We start from the raw sequence: 14,479 nt of genomic DNA on the forward strand, positions 1-14,479 counted from the left end.
TTACTTAGGAATTCCTCCTGTGGGCCTTAAAAGCAGGCAAGAGGAATTTTAGGCCCCCTTTTCATTTGTTTGTTGGAGAATAGGGAGGGTTGCCCAGAGACATCCGGAGACCAACATGGATTTCTTTAACAGTGTCCCACACACGAGCACGGGCACAATCAGTTGCACGTGCACAATCGCACACAGCGGCGAACATGGTATTTCTTAAAATGATTCACTCAAACTTAAATATGTCTCCACGTAATCCAAGTATGATGTTTTCCTAACTTCACGCGGATTTGTATGACTGTATCTGAATGGGCATTATCTGGGTGATCAGTGCACACAGCTGATGAGAACAGCTGGCACAGTGTGAGGAGGCAGCGTCCTGATGACAAGGTCAAAGTTTGCTCTTGCATTTTAAGTTGTTCTGGGTAAGAGCTTAAGAGGTCTGTTAAATACAAGAGGAGCGCCATTAAAATTAAGAATAAGATGTTTGAATTAATTAAACCCTTAAAAAAAGACAGCGAGCCAGAAGGTTGATGTTTAAAAGATTATCGGTCACTTTGTATCATAATTTATTTTGGTTCTTTTTTAACTTCTCCAACTTTTCATCAATCCGAATTGCACATTTCCCTTTTTTGTCCTGATGAGTGTGTGGGATGTGTCTGTTTACAGCTGCACCAGATGTGTTAATGTTTTGTTTTCGACTTGCACATTTTAAAGTAGTTTACATTATAATTAAAAAGGAAATAAACAAGTACGAGTATAACTTTTAATGTATTGCACTCTTAAAGAAGGAAATGGTAGGTCAGGTATACGCCAAATTTCATATAAATAGAAATGAGTAGAAACTGAAAAGCAAACTATTATAATTTTGTCCATCATTTTCAAACATTATTTAAGCAGTTCTGAGAAGTGTTCTGAGACGTGATAATCAAGTGACAATGGATACTTCGATTTAACTCTAATTTAAATTAATCTAAGGGCAATAACAGCCATCATTCCATTTGGTGCTCCTCATAGTTCAATTCTGGGTCCCTTATACTTTTAACTTTAGAAATACTACTCATATATTTTATTCTCCAACCAAATCCAGCTGTGATTCATTCTGTTGTTTGTAATGTTCTAAACTCTTTTTTCCCTTTATGCTTCTGTGGGTTTAATATTCAACATAAATTTGTCCTTGGTTAAAACCTAAACATAGCCCATCAACTTAACTTATTTGCTCTAATGTGTTTTATGTGTATATAAAATTTGCAGATAGAGTTTAATGGACCTATGGGTATCACGTGTCTAGGTTTTCTTGTCATTTGTTATCATATCACTGTAGGAAAATTTATAAATTGGACAAAAACCATTTCAATCATGGATACATGCAGATGGAGGGATGAGATAAGTCCAATACTGTGTGGCCATTCTTCAGTATCACTACCCTGTTTAAAGGCTTGATTTCCTAAGTGATGTTTACCAAGGCAGGTATTTTTAGAGCAGACATTCTGCTCCACACGTAGCTCATCCCTCATATAATGAAGCAGCTTTGTTATAGCCCTCCTGACTGTGGCTCTGTGCATGGCTGAAATCCCCTAAGCACATTTGTGACCATTGTGTTGTTGATTTGCAACTGATTCTTGACATACAAGGACAGAGGGAGTAGTACTGATCGTTCTGCAAAAAAAGATAGGGTTCATGCCCTTTTTTTTATTTCCAACCTTGCAGCATTATCAATACTGTATGAAATAATAATAGTAATGAATGTGAAATGTAATTGATTTGTTATTATCTGTCGCGGTTTAACTGTTCTAAATTGGTTTGGAAATCTGGATATACAGTAAACTAAGACAATATGGTAGACTATGGGCGGTACGGGATCCATGGGTGATTTGTTTTCACCTTCAAGGTCAATGATGTGTCATCTTCAGAAAAAATTGAGATTCCGCCTCCCTTATTTTTTCCGTGGGGAGAGGGACAAACGGTTGCATGCAAATATCCAGAGCTCTCATTCGGAGGCATTTTGTATTGCTGTTTATTCAGCGTCCTGAAAAATGAAAAAACAAGCCACAGAGGACAAACATCATCTTGATAGACAAGACGGGGAGTGAGGGGGGGGATGTCATTTTATTGGAGGACGACCACATGATTGGATTTTGTACCCTTGCCTTTGCTTGTATGTAACCATTAATTCTATTAGAGAGGATCTACAGTACTTTGAACCAATCCCAAAAAGCAGATCATTTTGCAAACAAGGAATGAAATCTCTTCACAATGCTATATCAGCTAAAATCTAGGGTGAGTATAATCAGCCAATGAGATCTGAGAATTCATTCTAAAGGTCTACAGTAAAAAAACAGTTCCCAGTGTAATTACAAAGCGGAGGTCAGCGCTCTCATCCCTCCAGCCCACCTCGTTGCTGCAGAAAAAGAGAGGAGGGAAAAAAAGCTTTTCTTCCAAGATCCTTCTGACAGATGTAGGGGCACTGACCACACAGCAAGGGGGAACACTGGGGTTTAACATCCGCCCAAATGCCTGCCCAAAGAAAGGTAAACAGCAGACTTAAGGCCATGTCCACACATGCTACGACAATGTGATGTTTTCAAGGCAAGAATATCAATGAGAGAAATGATATCAGCAAGAGGAATACAGCAAAACAATAACGTCAAAGAGTCAAACACGTGGTTTCTGCATGAGCTCATTTTGATTTTGCAAGGATTGAAAGAAAACAGTAAGAGGCTTCATGTTCCAATGTCAGAAGAAGCTCGAACATGGCATTTAGTTGGCTGATCTTTATGACAGGGAGATGACTTGCTTCGTGGTAAGTGAGCAGAGAAGGACAAGGGTGGGAGGGGGATGGACCGAGGGCGGGGTTTGGTCCGCAGACAAAGGAAGCTACAAGGAGATGCAGGGATGGAGCTTCAGCATTCACTCGGGCGGGAGGCCATGAAAAGGGGTGGGGACAGGAAGGTCGGAGGGTGATGGAGAGCTACCGTCGACCCTCCGAGCGCACGCGCACGCACACAAACACTCTCAGGTAAACTAACAGCTACCCATAAATCACTCTCACTAAGCGCTGTCTCAGGCTGAGCTGCTAGTGGCAAAGCATCCACGCAGCTTTTAAAAAGTTGCATGTTGCAACTTTGCATCTTTTTGCCCCGGCTGCACATCTGACTGTGCCTGGTTGACATCACACGTCTTTACATTCACACCCCTGGGAGGAGTTAAATTCACACAAATGAGAGGTATGGGTATAAACTGAGACACTTTTACAGGCATACTTTGTCTCCTCCTATTTCATCCTTTATGGCCCCCTTGGTTCTTCTTTTTCATTTAAGTCTCATTCAGAAGCCTAACTTAACAACAACCGTGCAATTTAACAGGACAATTTCACAATGAAAGGGCTCTATATCAACAGTGAGGCAAGCAATACAATTAAGTGCACATACCTGTAATAATACAGCTATAATATGTTCATTTACTGCATTTTGTGCTATTTGTGTTTTCCTTCTCCTCGTGTTTGCACTGCACAGTTTGCCTTTTCTCTGCTCACTTCATATTGTGTTGGCAAATCTTTTCGGATAGTCCCTGAGGTCAATTACAATCTCCCCATATGAATGGGCCTGGGGAAAAAAATAAATTATTTCCTAAATAAGCTTCAACTCTTTCCAATTAATTCCAGACAAACAGACAAAAGCAAGTCATTTCAATTGATCCTAACAGCTATTTTGTAACGGGGGCCTTTTGTGGTGTGTTGCCTGGTGACACGGGTGTGCTGTGGGGGAGGGGCAGGAACACTAGCTGGGTCCACTGTATCAGGCTTGTCATTCAGCTACATGATGAAAAGCTTCCTGAACCTAAGCTAATGAGGAGGTCCTAGAGAAAGTGAGGAAAGAGGGAAAGAGACGGAGAGAGAGAAAACCGACCATCAAAGAGATAACATTTTGGAGGAAAAAAGTGTTTCCTGGACCAACTGCCGATTTAGAGGGGCGATGGGGAGTCCGTCCTACACTAGCCCCCGACAGTGAGCTCACACAAATGGTTGTCAAGCAAATAAAAAGTGAAATTTATGGAGGGAGGTAGTGTGGAGGGTTCGGTGGCGGCTTTATCCACTGGGAGGGCTATAAAGAGGCTTCAGTAATCACACCACCCATTGCATCTCAGTGGTACAAGTCAGAGCTCTGTTGTAAGAGGGACTATAACACAGCAAATTACCTCAAAAACACAAAGAGAGCATCGACCTCGACAAACACATGGGACAGAAAAAGAAACAAACACTAGTCACTGAGCTTTGTAAGGAGAGCATTTCACTTGTTTTGAGCCATTTCTCTTCAAAAACTAAAAGAAAACACTCAGCTCAAGACCTTATATTAAAGGGACAAAGTACAGTTTTCCGCCACTAGGGGTCTCTCCATCAAAACATTGACATGCATTCGATTTCACCACCACTGCAGGCAGCTTTCCCCAGTTACGATTACATCAGTGTTAATTGTTCAGGAGCAAAATCATCCATAGAGATCAGCTCCTTTAAAAACACATAAAGCCTTTGATTAAATCTGGTATATAACACTGAATAAAACAGAGTCACAATTTTTTCTGAAGCTGTTCAGCTGGCACAGGACATCTGGTATAGAGCCAAGCTACCACTAAAGTTTTCTCTGCATATCTTTCTAATGATCCAGGTTCAATGACTCCTTCATGGGGGATATGGAACAGACTACCTACCTTAATCACAGTTTCAGGTTTATCTAGGTTTTTAAATTACTTGAAACATCTGGAATAAAGTAAAAAAAACAACGTAATATCATAGCTCTAGTTGCTTTTACACACTGTAATGCAGAGATGTTACATTTACACCTTAAAAATTGATTATGTAACAGTCTGGTAAATTGAATCTTGAACAACAGGACAACACTAGAGGTGCTCTGATGGGTAATGGGCAAAGATGGGTAAGACGGGGCCAATATACAGGGAGACGTTTTTATCTTTCGAGTCTCTTTGGACCTTTCAAGTCTCTGGAGGATTTTTCCCACAGTGATGGTTTCTTGCTTCTTGCTGCCTTGATAAAACTACACTCCATTAAGGAGTTGAGAGCCATTACTCATGCAGCACCTCGCCAAAAGACTGTTTAACAGACCCCAGAAGGTCAGATGCCAGGGGTCAGAATGGGACTTTCTGTAATCCCCCCCCCCCCCCCCTTAATCAATACAAGTCAAAAGGAAAAGCTGGGAAGGTCTGCAGGAGAGCAAAGCCCAGAAAAGAATAATTGCACTTTGCTAGTGGTCAAAGTCAGGTTCATTCATTAAATCCATATTCAATTTCTCTTAGACAGATGGACGATTGCTCTGCACTTGCATAATTCTTTAATTCTCATATGGTATTCAACTCTTGAATTTATAAAATGCTGAATATGATACATAATTTATAATTTCACATTACACTGTAACACATTGAAATTATATGTGATAATTAATTTACCACCATTTAAACAAATTTCCACAACTGTCTTGTAATCAAACTGATTATCATTCTGATTCAGAATTTTGATTACAGAATTCACAATGCCAGATGATAAAGTGAATGTGTAAAGGCCACCCCATATGAAAGCTTTAAATAACTAATAACCATACAATGCTGCAGCAAATATCATCTGGTTCCTTCTATTGCTATCTCCGTGCATCCTGTTTGGGGATTTATGATAAACCTTGTTTTCATTAATCTATGGATTTTCATTTTCCTCCTGCTCTTTCCCCATTTTATCAAAATGATTGTGAGAAATATTTTAAAAAACGGGGCGGCCATGTTGCTGACATTTCGGAATAGAAAAAGAAGCGGTAAAAATTGCAGCTCCAACGTGACCTTTGAAAAGAATAACTCTATGTCGAGGCCTTAAAAGGTTGTATGTGTTTGACAGCGCTGGGCAGGGAGATGAAGTGACTTGTGCCTTCAGCCAGTGAGACGACTGTGCTAACCCCCCCTATCCCACTGAGGGGAAAAGCTGTATTGGTCACAACAGCACAGCAGTGTGCTGTCTACACATGGCCCAGGAATCAACAGGCTTCCATGAGCCTTTGTCCATCTCTGTGTTAAAGTATATACATAACAGAGGCTTAAAAAAGTCACAACTCAGCACAGTGTGGAACGGTACAGTATCACCGAAGTCCCTGTTGCATCATCTCAGCGTGTCCACTGAGGAATGTGCAACGTGCACCGCCTGGATACCTTGGATTGAAAGTAAGTTGAGACATGCAGTTTAAGTTGTGAGAGAGATGAGACGGGAGGAAAAGTCTCACTATGATATGATACAACTGTTGTAAATAAACTACAGCAAAAATGATGGGCACTTTAAAACTGCTGATCTGACTTCAAATAAGAGATTGGGTGCTCAAGCCAGAGAAAATTGATCTTGATGCCTTAAGCACGGAGCGGGCTGCTGGGTTGCTTCAAGCTTATTACACGAACACACAAGGCAGCATGGAGACTCCCAGCATGAGCGCTTGTTAATGCTAAACTCAAAGGCTAGAATTTCTAAGCAGGACTGTAGATGAGCATCAGATAGTTCATTAAACTAAAAAGAAAGATATTAAAATATTCAAATGAGTCCAAAGACAGGGATATTAAGCACATTTACATGCACAGCGATACCCCGATGACTGAGACTGGACTGGAATGAGATTACTTAAGGCGATATTTCAATTAAAGTGTTGACCTTTGTTACGGATAAAGATTAATCCAAAAAAAAAAAAATTGTGTGTGTGTGTGTCATGATTTCTTAGCATAGAGAAAAACACAATCTGGCCCAGACAAATGAATGTGTTGTTATTTCAACATAAGGTCATTCAGGGTGATAAAGTCAAAATTGAAAGATAACATCTAATAACAGCAAAAATACAAAATCATAACCATTGCAACCATGTTAGTGGGAATACAGTATAGGGTGACTTGAAAAGAATGTACTTATATGAAAAGTTAAGAAAAAACCAAAGACCAAAGAAGAGACTTACTGGCTGCCTGAATCCGGGCCTTGCGGCTCACGACCAGCCCAAAAGAATTCTGGGCCATGCACTCGTAATCGCCCTCGTCAGATGAGCCGTCAGGCTTGGTCTTCTGGAAGTGGCCGATCAGGAGTGAGCCGTTGATGAAGGTGCTGTGATGCTGGTCCTGAGTTAGAGGAAGGCCGTTGTGCCTCCACTGTGTCGTTATGGGGGGGATGCCGTGCACCTGGCAGTGGAGCATGAGGGGCTGCTCCTGCACTGCGATGATGTCACTGGGCTCCAGCGTGAAGGAGAGCTCCGCTTCACACATCACACCTGAGGACACACACAGACACACAGTTGAGCATGGATGTTCAGTCTGGATCAAACAAGCCCTTCAACATACAATTTTCCCTTGTATTTCCCCTTAAGTAGCTTGTCTTCAGCATTATTTATTTACAATTTGCACTACTAAATCTAAAACGTTGTTATTTTTTTGTTTTTTGTTTTATTTTGTGGGATTGAACAAGGACAGCATTAATATCTAATCTCTGACAAACCAGCTTGTTAATAAAAAACAAACTCAAGGTCTGCTTACTAGCTTTTTCATCTCCCTTTCTCAGCAGATGGGATATATTAAGTTTATGTGGCCAAACTATAAAACTCCCGAAAAAACAAATCCAGTGAAGTTGACTTCTTCCTGAAATAAAGCAGCTGTGGAAAGAGGTACCCATGTGGCTTGGTGAGTAAGGTGTTGAACGGTAACATGGATACGAACCTCTGTTGACCCTCTCTCTATCTCTCCCTCATTTTGTGTCATCTCTCCTGACCGTCACATTGCAATAACCCAGCTATGCTAAGAAAACAAAACTAGGCTCATTCTTCACTAAACAAGTTCAAACTGTGGCGATATCACGCTCTGACTCTAAAACCAGAGCGGCAACCCTGAGCCCTGTCCATTCAAACATGCACATTTACATCAACTATGAATGTGTCACTGTTATTTTCACTATAAGACAGTTTACTAAATCTACCTGCACCTTTATCTACATGTGGATGGCTGAGTGAAAGTATATTTGAGCACAAGAGTTTGCAAATGCAGCGGCAAGACAAACTCAATTCTAAATTCAATGCAAATAGGAGAAAATGACTTATATGTGATCTATCAGATCAAAAACATTTTGTTGATTTTCAGATATACTGGTATTAGTTACTGAGGCTCATTCCTTTTCTACTTGTTTTTATTACTATCCAGGGTCAAAAGGGAATGTGACAGGTAATACTTTTCATATGAACCCTGGTACCTAAACAAACAGAAATGACTGCTCTGAATGTCACGTCACTGAAAGCAGCTCACCAGGCCTCACAGCTCATGAATCAAACACCCTTGACTGAGCTCCCTCCAGGCTACAGTCAAGGGGGGAATTCAATGGACCCTATAGATTGAATGTATCCAGAGTATGTGTTAGCTTGTACTATAAACACTCACACATACACACACACACACACACACAGCCTTGTATATGCTCTACCTTTGAACCAGTGGCAGCAACTTTGTCACTGTAATCACTGTTCGCCTTTCCCTTTTCAACCCGCCAACACAAAGCGACAACACTGTGACTCAAAGCTCCATCGGTTATACTTTTATTATTGTAGTGATGCTTTTCACTTGATAATGGGGGAAAGAGATCTGATTTGCTGTATTTGTGGTTTCTGAGGGTAAAGAGGGGGAAGTGGCAGAACAATAAATAAAGGATGTAAACAGCCTGACCTGACTTGGTACTATAAAAGAGGAGCTTAGCAGGCTCTCTTGATATCATGTTTCAGCCGCTGATGGACTAAGCACTACCAGTCTCTGCCCCGGGCCCTGGAATCTGGGGGGAGGGGGGCTAGCGGATTGGGCAGTGAGGGGGGCAAAGCACAGGGGTCAAAACAGAGAACCTTTGCCTATGTCCCCCAAATTCCAACCAGAAAGAAATGCCGTCCCTTAGGTGCAGACAAGGAATTTACTGACACCCTCCCTCATGAAGATCACATATTGAGTATAATGCAAAGAAACATTTCCTCTCTCTCTCTCCCCTTCTTGCTCTGTATCCTTTTTTATATGCCCCCCCCCCCCCCCCCCCCCCCCCACCCTCCCTCCCTCCCTTTTTTTCACTCAACAAGCACGGTAAGTAAAATGGCCATGGGACCAAAGAGACATCAGTGCTACCACTTGTGAAAAACAAGGGGGTGGCGGTGGAGAAATATTTAACCCTTAGCTGGCAGGGAGTGATCCCGCCGCCCGGGCTGGCTGCTGTTGTCCAAACTGATGCTGGCCACAGAGCTGCATCTCCTTTGGTCCAAGAGAGATCACGTTTTCACACAGGAAGCGGCCAGTGGAGAAAAAAACATGGCATACAAAGAGCTCACAGCCTTCATGATTTAATCAACACATGGTGAAGTAACTACTGGACAAATGTGACAACGTAAGGCACATCCAATTGATTATACATTCAACCTTTCTTTGTGCAGAGAGACTGAAATATATCAGAGGCTTTTTATTTTTCAGCTATCTAATCAAATTTGTCCATGATATCAAGCCTCGCTGCAAACAGCAGAATGTCACCTCAGTGTTCAATGTCATTAATTTGGAGTTGATTGATGCTGTATATGGCTCATTGTGATTTCAGTTCCTTCCATTAGCAGAGACAAGGTGAAAGTTCTTGGGCTGCAGCGTTCCTATCAGGAATAAAGCACGTTGCCGGAGTGACTGGGTAATTCCATTCTCAGCTCTGGGAGAGCAGAGAAGGTTAAAAACAAGAAAGGTCAGGGGAAATTATTTTGAGCACAACAGTGAATCATAAGAAATCCAGTGAGACAAAGGAGATAAGGGGACAACAGACACAGAGGGGTCGATGACTGGATTTTGCACTTTATGTTGTTTGGGTTAAGGTCATCTGTGAATACTGAGCATCCAGAGGGTGTGAAGAGGGAGAGGAGGACATGCACAGCTGTAAAAAAAACTAAAACGGTGGCCAATCCACAGAAACACACGTGTGCGCAGCCATGAATCTATACGGGCGTGGATATCATGGGCAGATAAGGAGACAGACAGACATCCTAATGCCCTTTCCACGCAGAGGAAAGAAACACCAGCATGTGGGATTACCGTGTGAGACCAGAGACAAGTGTTGGCTAAGTGTGGCTCATGCCCCGGCTTACTATTGACAGATAAGTGTGGTTGGCTGGCACAAAGGTTTACTGCTGCAACAGTAACGAGAGGATCACACACCAGCTTCTGACAGACTGATATAGTTAGCAGACACAAGAGGAGTGAGCTCAGGACACAGCGCAGCTTTTTCGTACAGGAAGAAGTGTGGCGATATAATAGGTTAGTGATTTAACTGCTGCGCATCATATCTATGGTAATCCAGTGATACCACTGCTGTGTTATCGTTTAGATTTGGTAAAGCCCAGGGCTGCAGGAAACTATTTTTCATTATCGATTTGCCAAGTAAGTTGTTTTCACCCCAGTCCTTTAGTTGGTTGATTGATTTTTATATTTGTTTGTTTGTGAGCACAATTACACACAAAAAAAATCTATGGATATCCACAAAACTTAGTGGAATGAGGGTATGGGTCATGGAGGAACCCGTCCCATTTTGTTGTGGATCCGCATTAAGCTGATCCAGGGATATTTTTCCATCGCGAGAGAGGGTGCTTTTCACACATTTTCACTGATTTCCCATTGAATAATTCATGGATTTGATGAAAACAATCAGGCATATTCAGGGAGCGGACATCTGTGAGTGTGTAAATTTGGCTTGATTTAATTAAAGGGAACTGTTGGGCTTTGGCAGAGGTACTTGCTCTGTAGAATGCCATATAATTGTTTAGTTTGTGAAACAGTAAAAACAGTGAATCACAGTGTACTAGAGAACAAGCTGCCATCATCAATGTCTTGTTTTCATTGACAATTCTGAAAAATACAGTTTTTCATGTTCTACAATCAGCTGTGAATAAAACCAAGGAAAGCAGCTAAATAAGATGTTTGGTGCTTTTGCTTGAAAGACTTAAATAATAATTCGCTCAACTGCAGCTTTGGTATAGTCTTTTAAATACTACATAAAGTATCATGTAACATAGTTAAAGGAGCAGTAAAGAGTGATGAAATAAGAGTAGAACTAAATTACGTTCTCTCTTTCACTCTCTAAGTATCTGTTGCAGCTCTGTGGCCATACTCTACATTCTTGCTCACCATAACAATCAATGTAACATATTGTAAATGTACCAACTAAATCTGCTCTGACAGGCTGCTGCTGCATCAGGTTAGCCGTGTTTGAAATGTAGAATAATGTTTTGTGTGCCGGACAAGGATTTCGGATTGATCCTGTTAACTGCACTGAGCTGCAGAGAGAAAGCTGAAGCAGCAATTCCACCCTGAAAAGGTGAGTGGTCGCCACCTGTGTTCCACATGAGGGCTGAGTATTAAATAAACATTTTAAAGACCTAAAGCTGCTTTTTCAGCATGTATGGTTATACATTTATATTGATTTAAAGTGATGATTGAAACTGCTTCGGTATAAATGACCAATTTAAATGTCCAGAGAACAGCTCAATTTCTTTCCTGTGAAGCCTTGTGGCTAAAGGACACATTCATTACACTTCCAGGGGGGATGCATGCATCATTGATACTTGTATTTCCTCCTATATTGGATTCTGCTTGATAATTTAAGAATCAATACTCTTCTTCTTCTTCTTCTTCTTCTAGTTACCTTTGATACTCATGGGCATGTAGTTCCGAGCACTCTGCTAATCACCTGTTGTAATGGCAGCAGCTCGGTAATGATTACACAGAAATTACTGTAACACCGGCAACAGCCAAATGCACCACAAGAATGCTGAGAAACAGTCCACATGCTGGCTTGATAGGAGATGCAGAGGGCAGCTGTTGCACAGTTCACCTCCCCTGAATTTTCTCACTGCCTATACTGTACATCGCTATTCATCTGTATAATCTTTCTGTTACCATCCTAATCCTACTCAGGATAAACCAAACATATCCAGACAGTTGACGATTCAAATAATAATACGCAGGAACATAATATGATGAGGTTTCAGCATTTTTCTCTTGTATTCTTTGATTAAACCCCGATAGTCCTTTTTTCTGAAACTTAAAAACAAAAGTGAAATCAGTGACTCTATGCAAAGACTCTGATAAAACCAAGACTTTCTTCTGACGAGATCTGAGATATCTAATAGAGTTTGAACCCTTCAGTCCATACGAGATCCAATGCTGATATTTGTGTTAATGCTTCTGTCGCTCATGTTAACTCTACTTAAAATGTCATCAAAAAAGACCCTTTTATCTAAACTGAATCTAATCTCTGAGGCAGACCCGCACTTGAAAGAGCTTCTTTTCTTTAATGTCATGGGTAGATTGGAGTTACAACCATCACAGCCGAGTTTCTGAAGTTTTTGTTCCCGCTCCTCTGGCTGAAAATGTTATGAACCACTGTGTACTGGCCTTTATGATTCCAGTAAGGGCCTTTGTGGGTCCCTGTGTGGTATGCTTTGCAAATACTCAATACTCTCTCCTGCCTTTGAATTAAGGGGCCTCTCATAGAAACAGAGAAACTGTCTATCATGGAGAACAATGGGTAGAAAAGGGAAATTTGAAAGGAAGGAGAGGGACAGTCTTGACATTTAATCTGTACAAATATTCTCCCCAGCAGGCAATCACTATACAATCTATCCTTGGAGCAATAACCACTGTCATTTCACCCTGTCACAGGGTGGTGTGCTGTATGGACTGACTAGCCAAGAACTCCATCACCTTTAAAAGCCCCCAGATATGAAATTAAACTACTGAAGAATTGGCTCGAGGAGCTGTAGTCACACAACTGGATATGAACTGTGGATTTGAATTCAACAGCATTTAAATCTGCATCTAAATAAAGTTTTGTGAGCATTACAATCACTCTATTGGACCTAATTCCCGTTTTGTTGGTGACATGAAGACCATGTGGAATAAAAATGCATGACATATGTTTCTCCAGTTTTGCATCCATGCTGATGCTGGGACACCTGATTGGAAGGCAGCCATGAGGAGAGCTAGAAAAACACTTCTGATAAGAGACACCACCGCTGGAGAGCAGCTTCTAACTCCTGCAGCACTGAAAATGTGACTTAGGCTACTAAAGGTGGGACACGTTTCAATAGATTATCCTTTCCAAAAAATACCAATGAAAACAACCCAGTCTCTGCTGCCTGCATTGCACGAGGCGACCGTGTATTCCCACGCTGTAGCCTGCACATCAAGCACCATCTAAATGTGCAGGTATGGTGCATGTGGAGCTACTGGGCTGCTGCAAGCTCTACTGAAATGCATCAACAAACTTTAAAACACACTCAGAACAAGCGCCCCAGTGAGATACGCGTACAAATCCCGCAGTGCACCAGGCTCCAGCACAACACTGACATATACTACCGACAAATACTAACAGACTCCGGAGAGCGGCCAAGTTCAGAGTCACCGGTCAGTGCTCCGCTGATCGCCGCATGCAACGTGCACCAGACTCCCGGAGCCTCCGCGGGCTGACAGCGGCAGTTTCGTTACACACAGAATCATCACACCCTGCCACTGGGACCCGCCTCCACTATCTCCCCCCCCCCCCCCCCCGGTAAGAAGGTAGAGCCACTTACCGATTAAAGAATTCAGGAGTATTCCCAAAAAGCACAGGACAAGGCGGCGGCGCCTTGTGGATGCCATTTAAAGACTTCAAAATAGATCCCAGCACTCCAGGAAACAAAGTGAGGCGAATGCACACGAGGGTTTTCAAACAACACAGATATCCAGTTCCAGCTTCTGCATGTTCCGACCTACAGGGCGAGACTTTGGTGGCTCACTGGGGTCCGACGAGCTCTCGCCATTTTAACCATCTATCAGGAATCTGTCAGCATCCAGCTCTCCTCTCTCTTTCCCTCTCCTCCTCCTCCCTCACTCACCCTGCTGTATCCTAAAGACCCCCCTCTCTCCACCTCTCTCTCTCTCTCTCTCTCTCTCTCTCACACACACACACACACACACACAATAACACACACACACACACACACACACACACACACACACACACACACACACACACACACACACACACACACACACACACACACACACACACACACACACACGCTGAATCTGCTCTCGGAACAAAAGAGCCGACGGCTGACTGCTTCCCTCCCAACAGCATGAGAAACCTGCAAGAGCTGCAGGATTTCTACATGTCAATACAATAACAACAATACTTCTACACATACAGACTTATAGATTATAGGCTATAGGGTTAATAATAATAGAAATACATAAACGTGATGTCAGTGGTCAGCCATAATAACAGAACTATGATGTAATAATAACAATAGTAATATTAATGCTAAAGCCAATTTAGAATGTCTCTGACGATATTCTTCATTCTAACCATATCCTCTGTATATCTGGGAAACTCTTGTGCGAAACAAATCTTCCTTGTGTCATTTGCTGCACATGTGTA

The 14,479-nt window shown here is 41.9% G+C and overlaps 1 protein-coding gene across 1 annotated transcript in view; it reads right to left on the reverse strand.

Annotated features, from left to right (window-relative positions):
- Positions 1-13,880, reverse strand: part of igdcc3 (immunoglobulin superfamily, DCC subclass, member 3) — a 52,348-nt gene extending 38,468 nt beyond the window's left edge. The window contains exons 1-2 of the mRNA XM_053423084.1: positions 13,632-13,880; positions 6,975-7,280 (exon numbers count right to left, since the gene is read on the reverse strand). Coding sequence (XP_053279059.1) covers positions 6,975-7,280; positions 13,632-13,698 — 373 coding nt within the window. The 5' untranslated portion in view covers positions 13,699-13,880. The remainder of the gene's footprint in view (positions 1-6,974; positions 7,281-13,631) is intronic.
- Positions 13,881-14,479: the final 599 nt, after the last annotated feature.

This window comes from Pleuronectes platessa, chromosome 1 (genome assembly GCF_947347685.1).
Source record: "Pleuronectes platessa chromosome 1, fPlePla1.1, whole genome shotgun sequence".
NCBI classification, from domain to species: Eukaryota; Metazoa; Chordata; class Actinopteri; order Pleuronectiformes; family Pleuronectidae; genus Pleuronectes; species Pleuronectes platessa.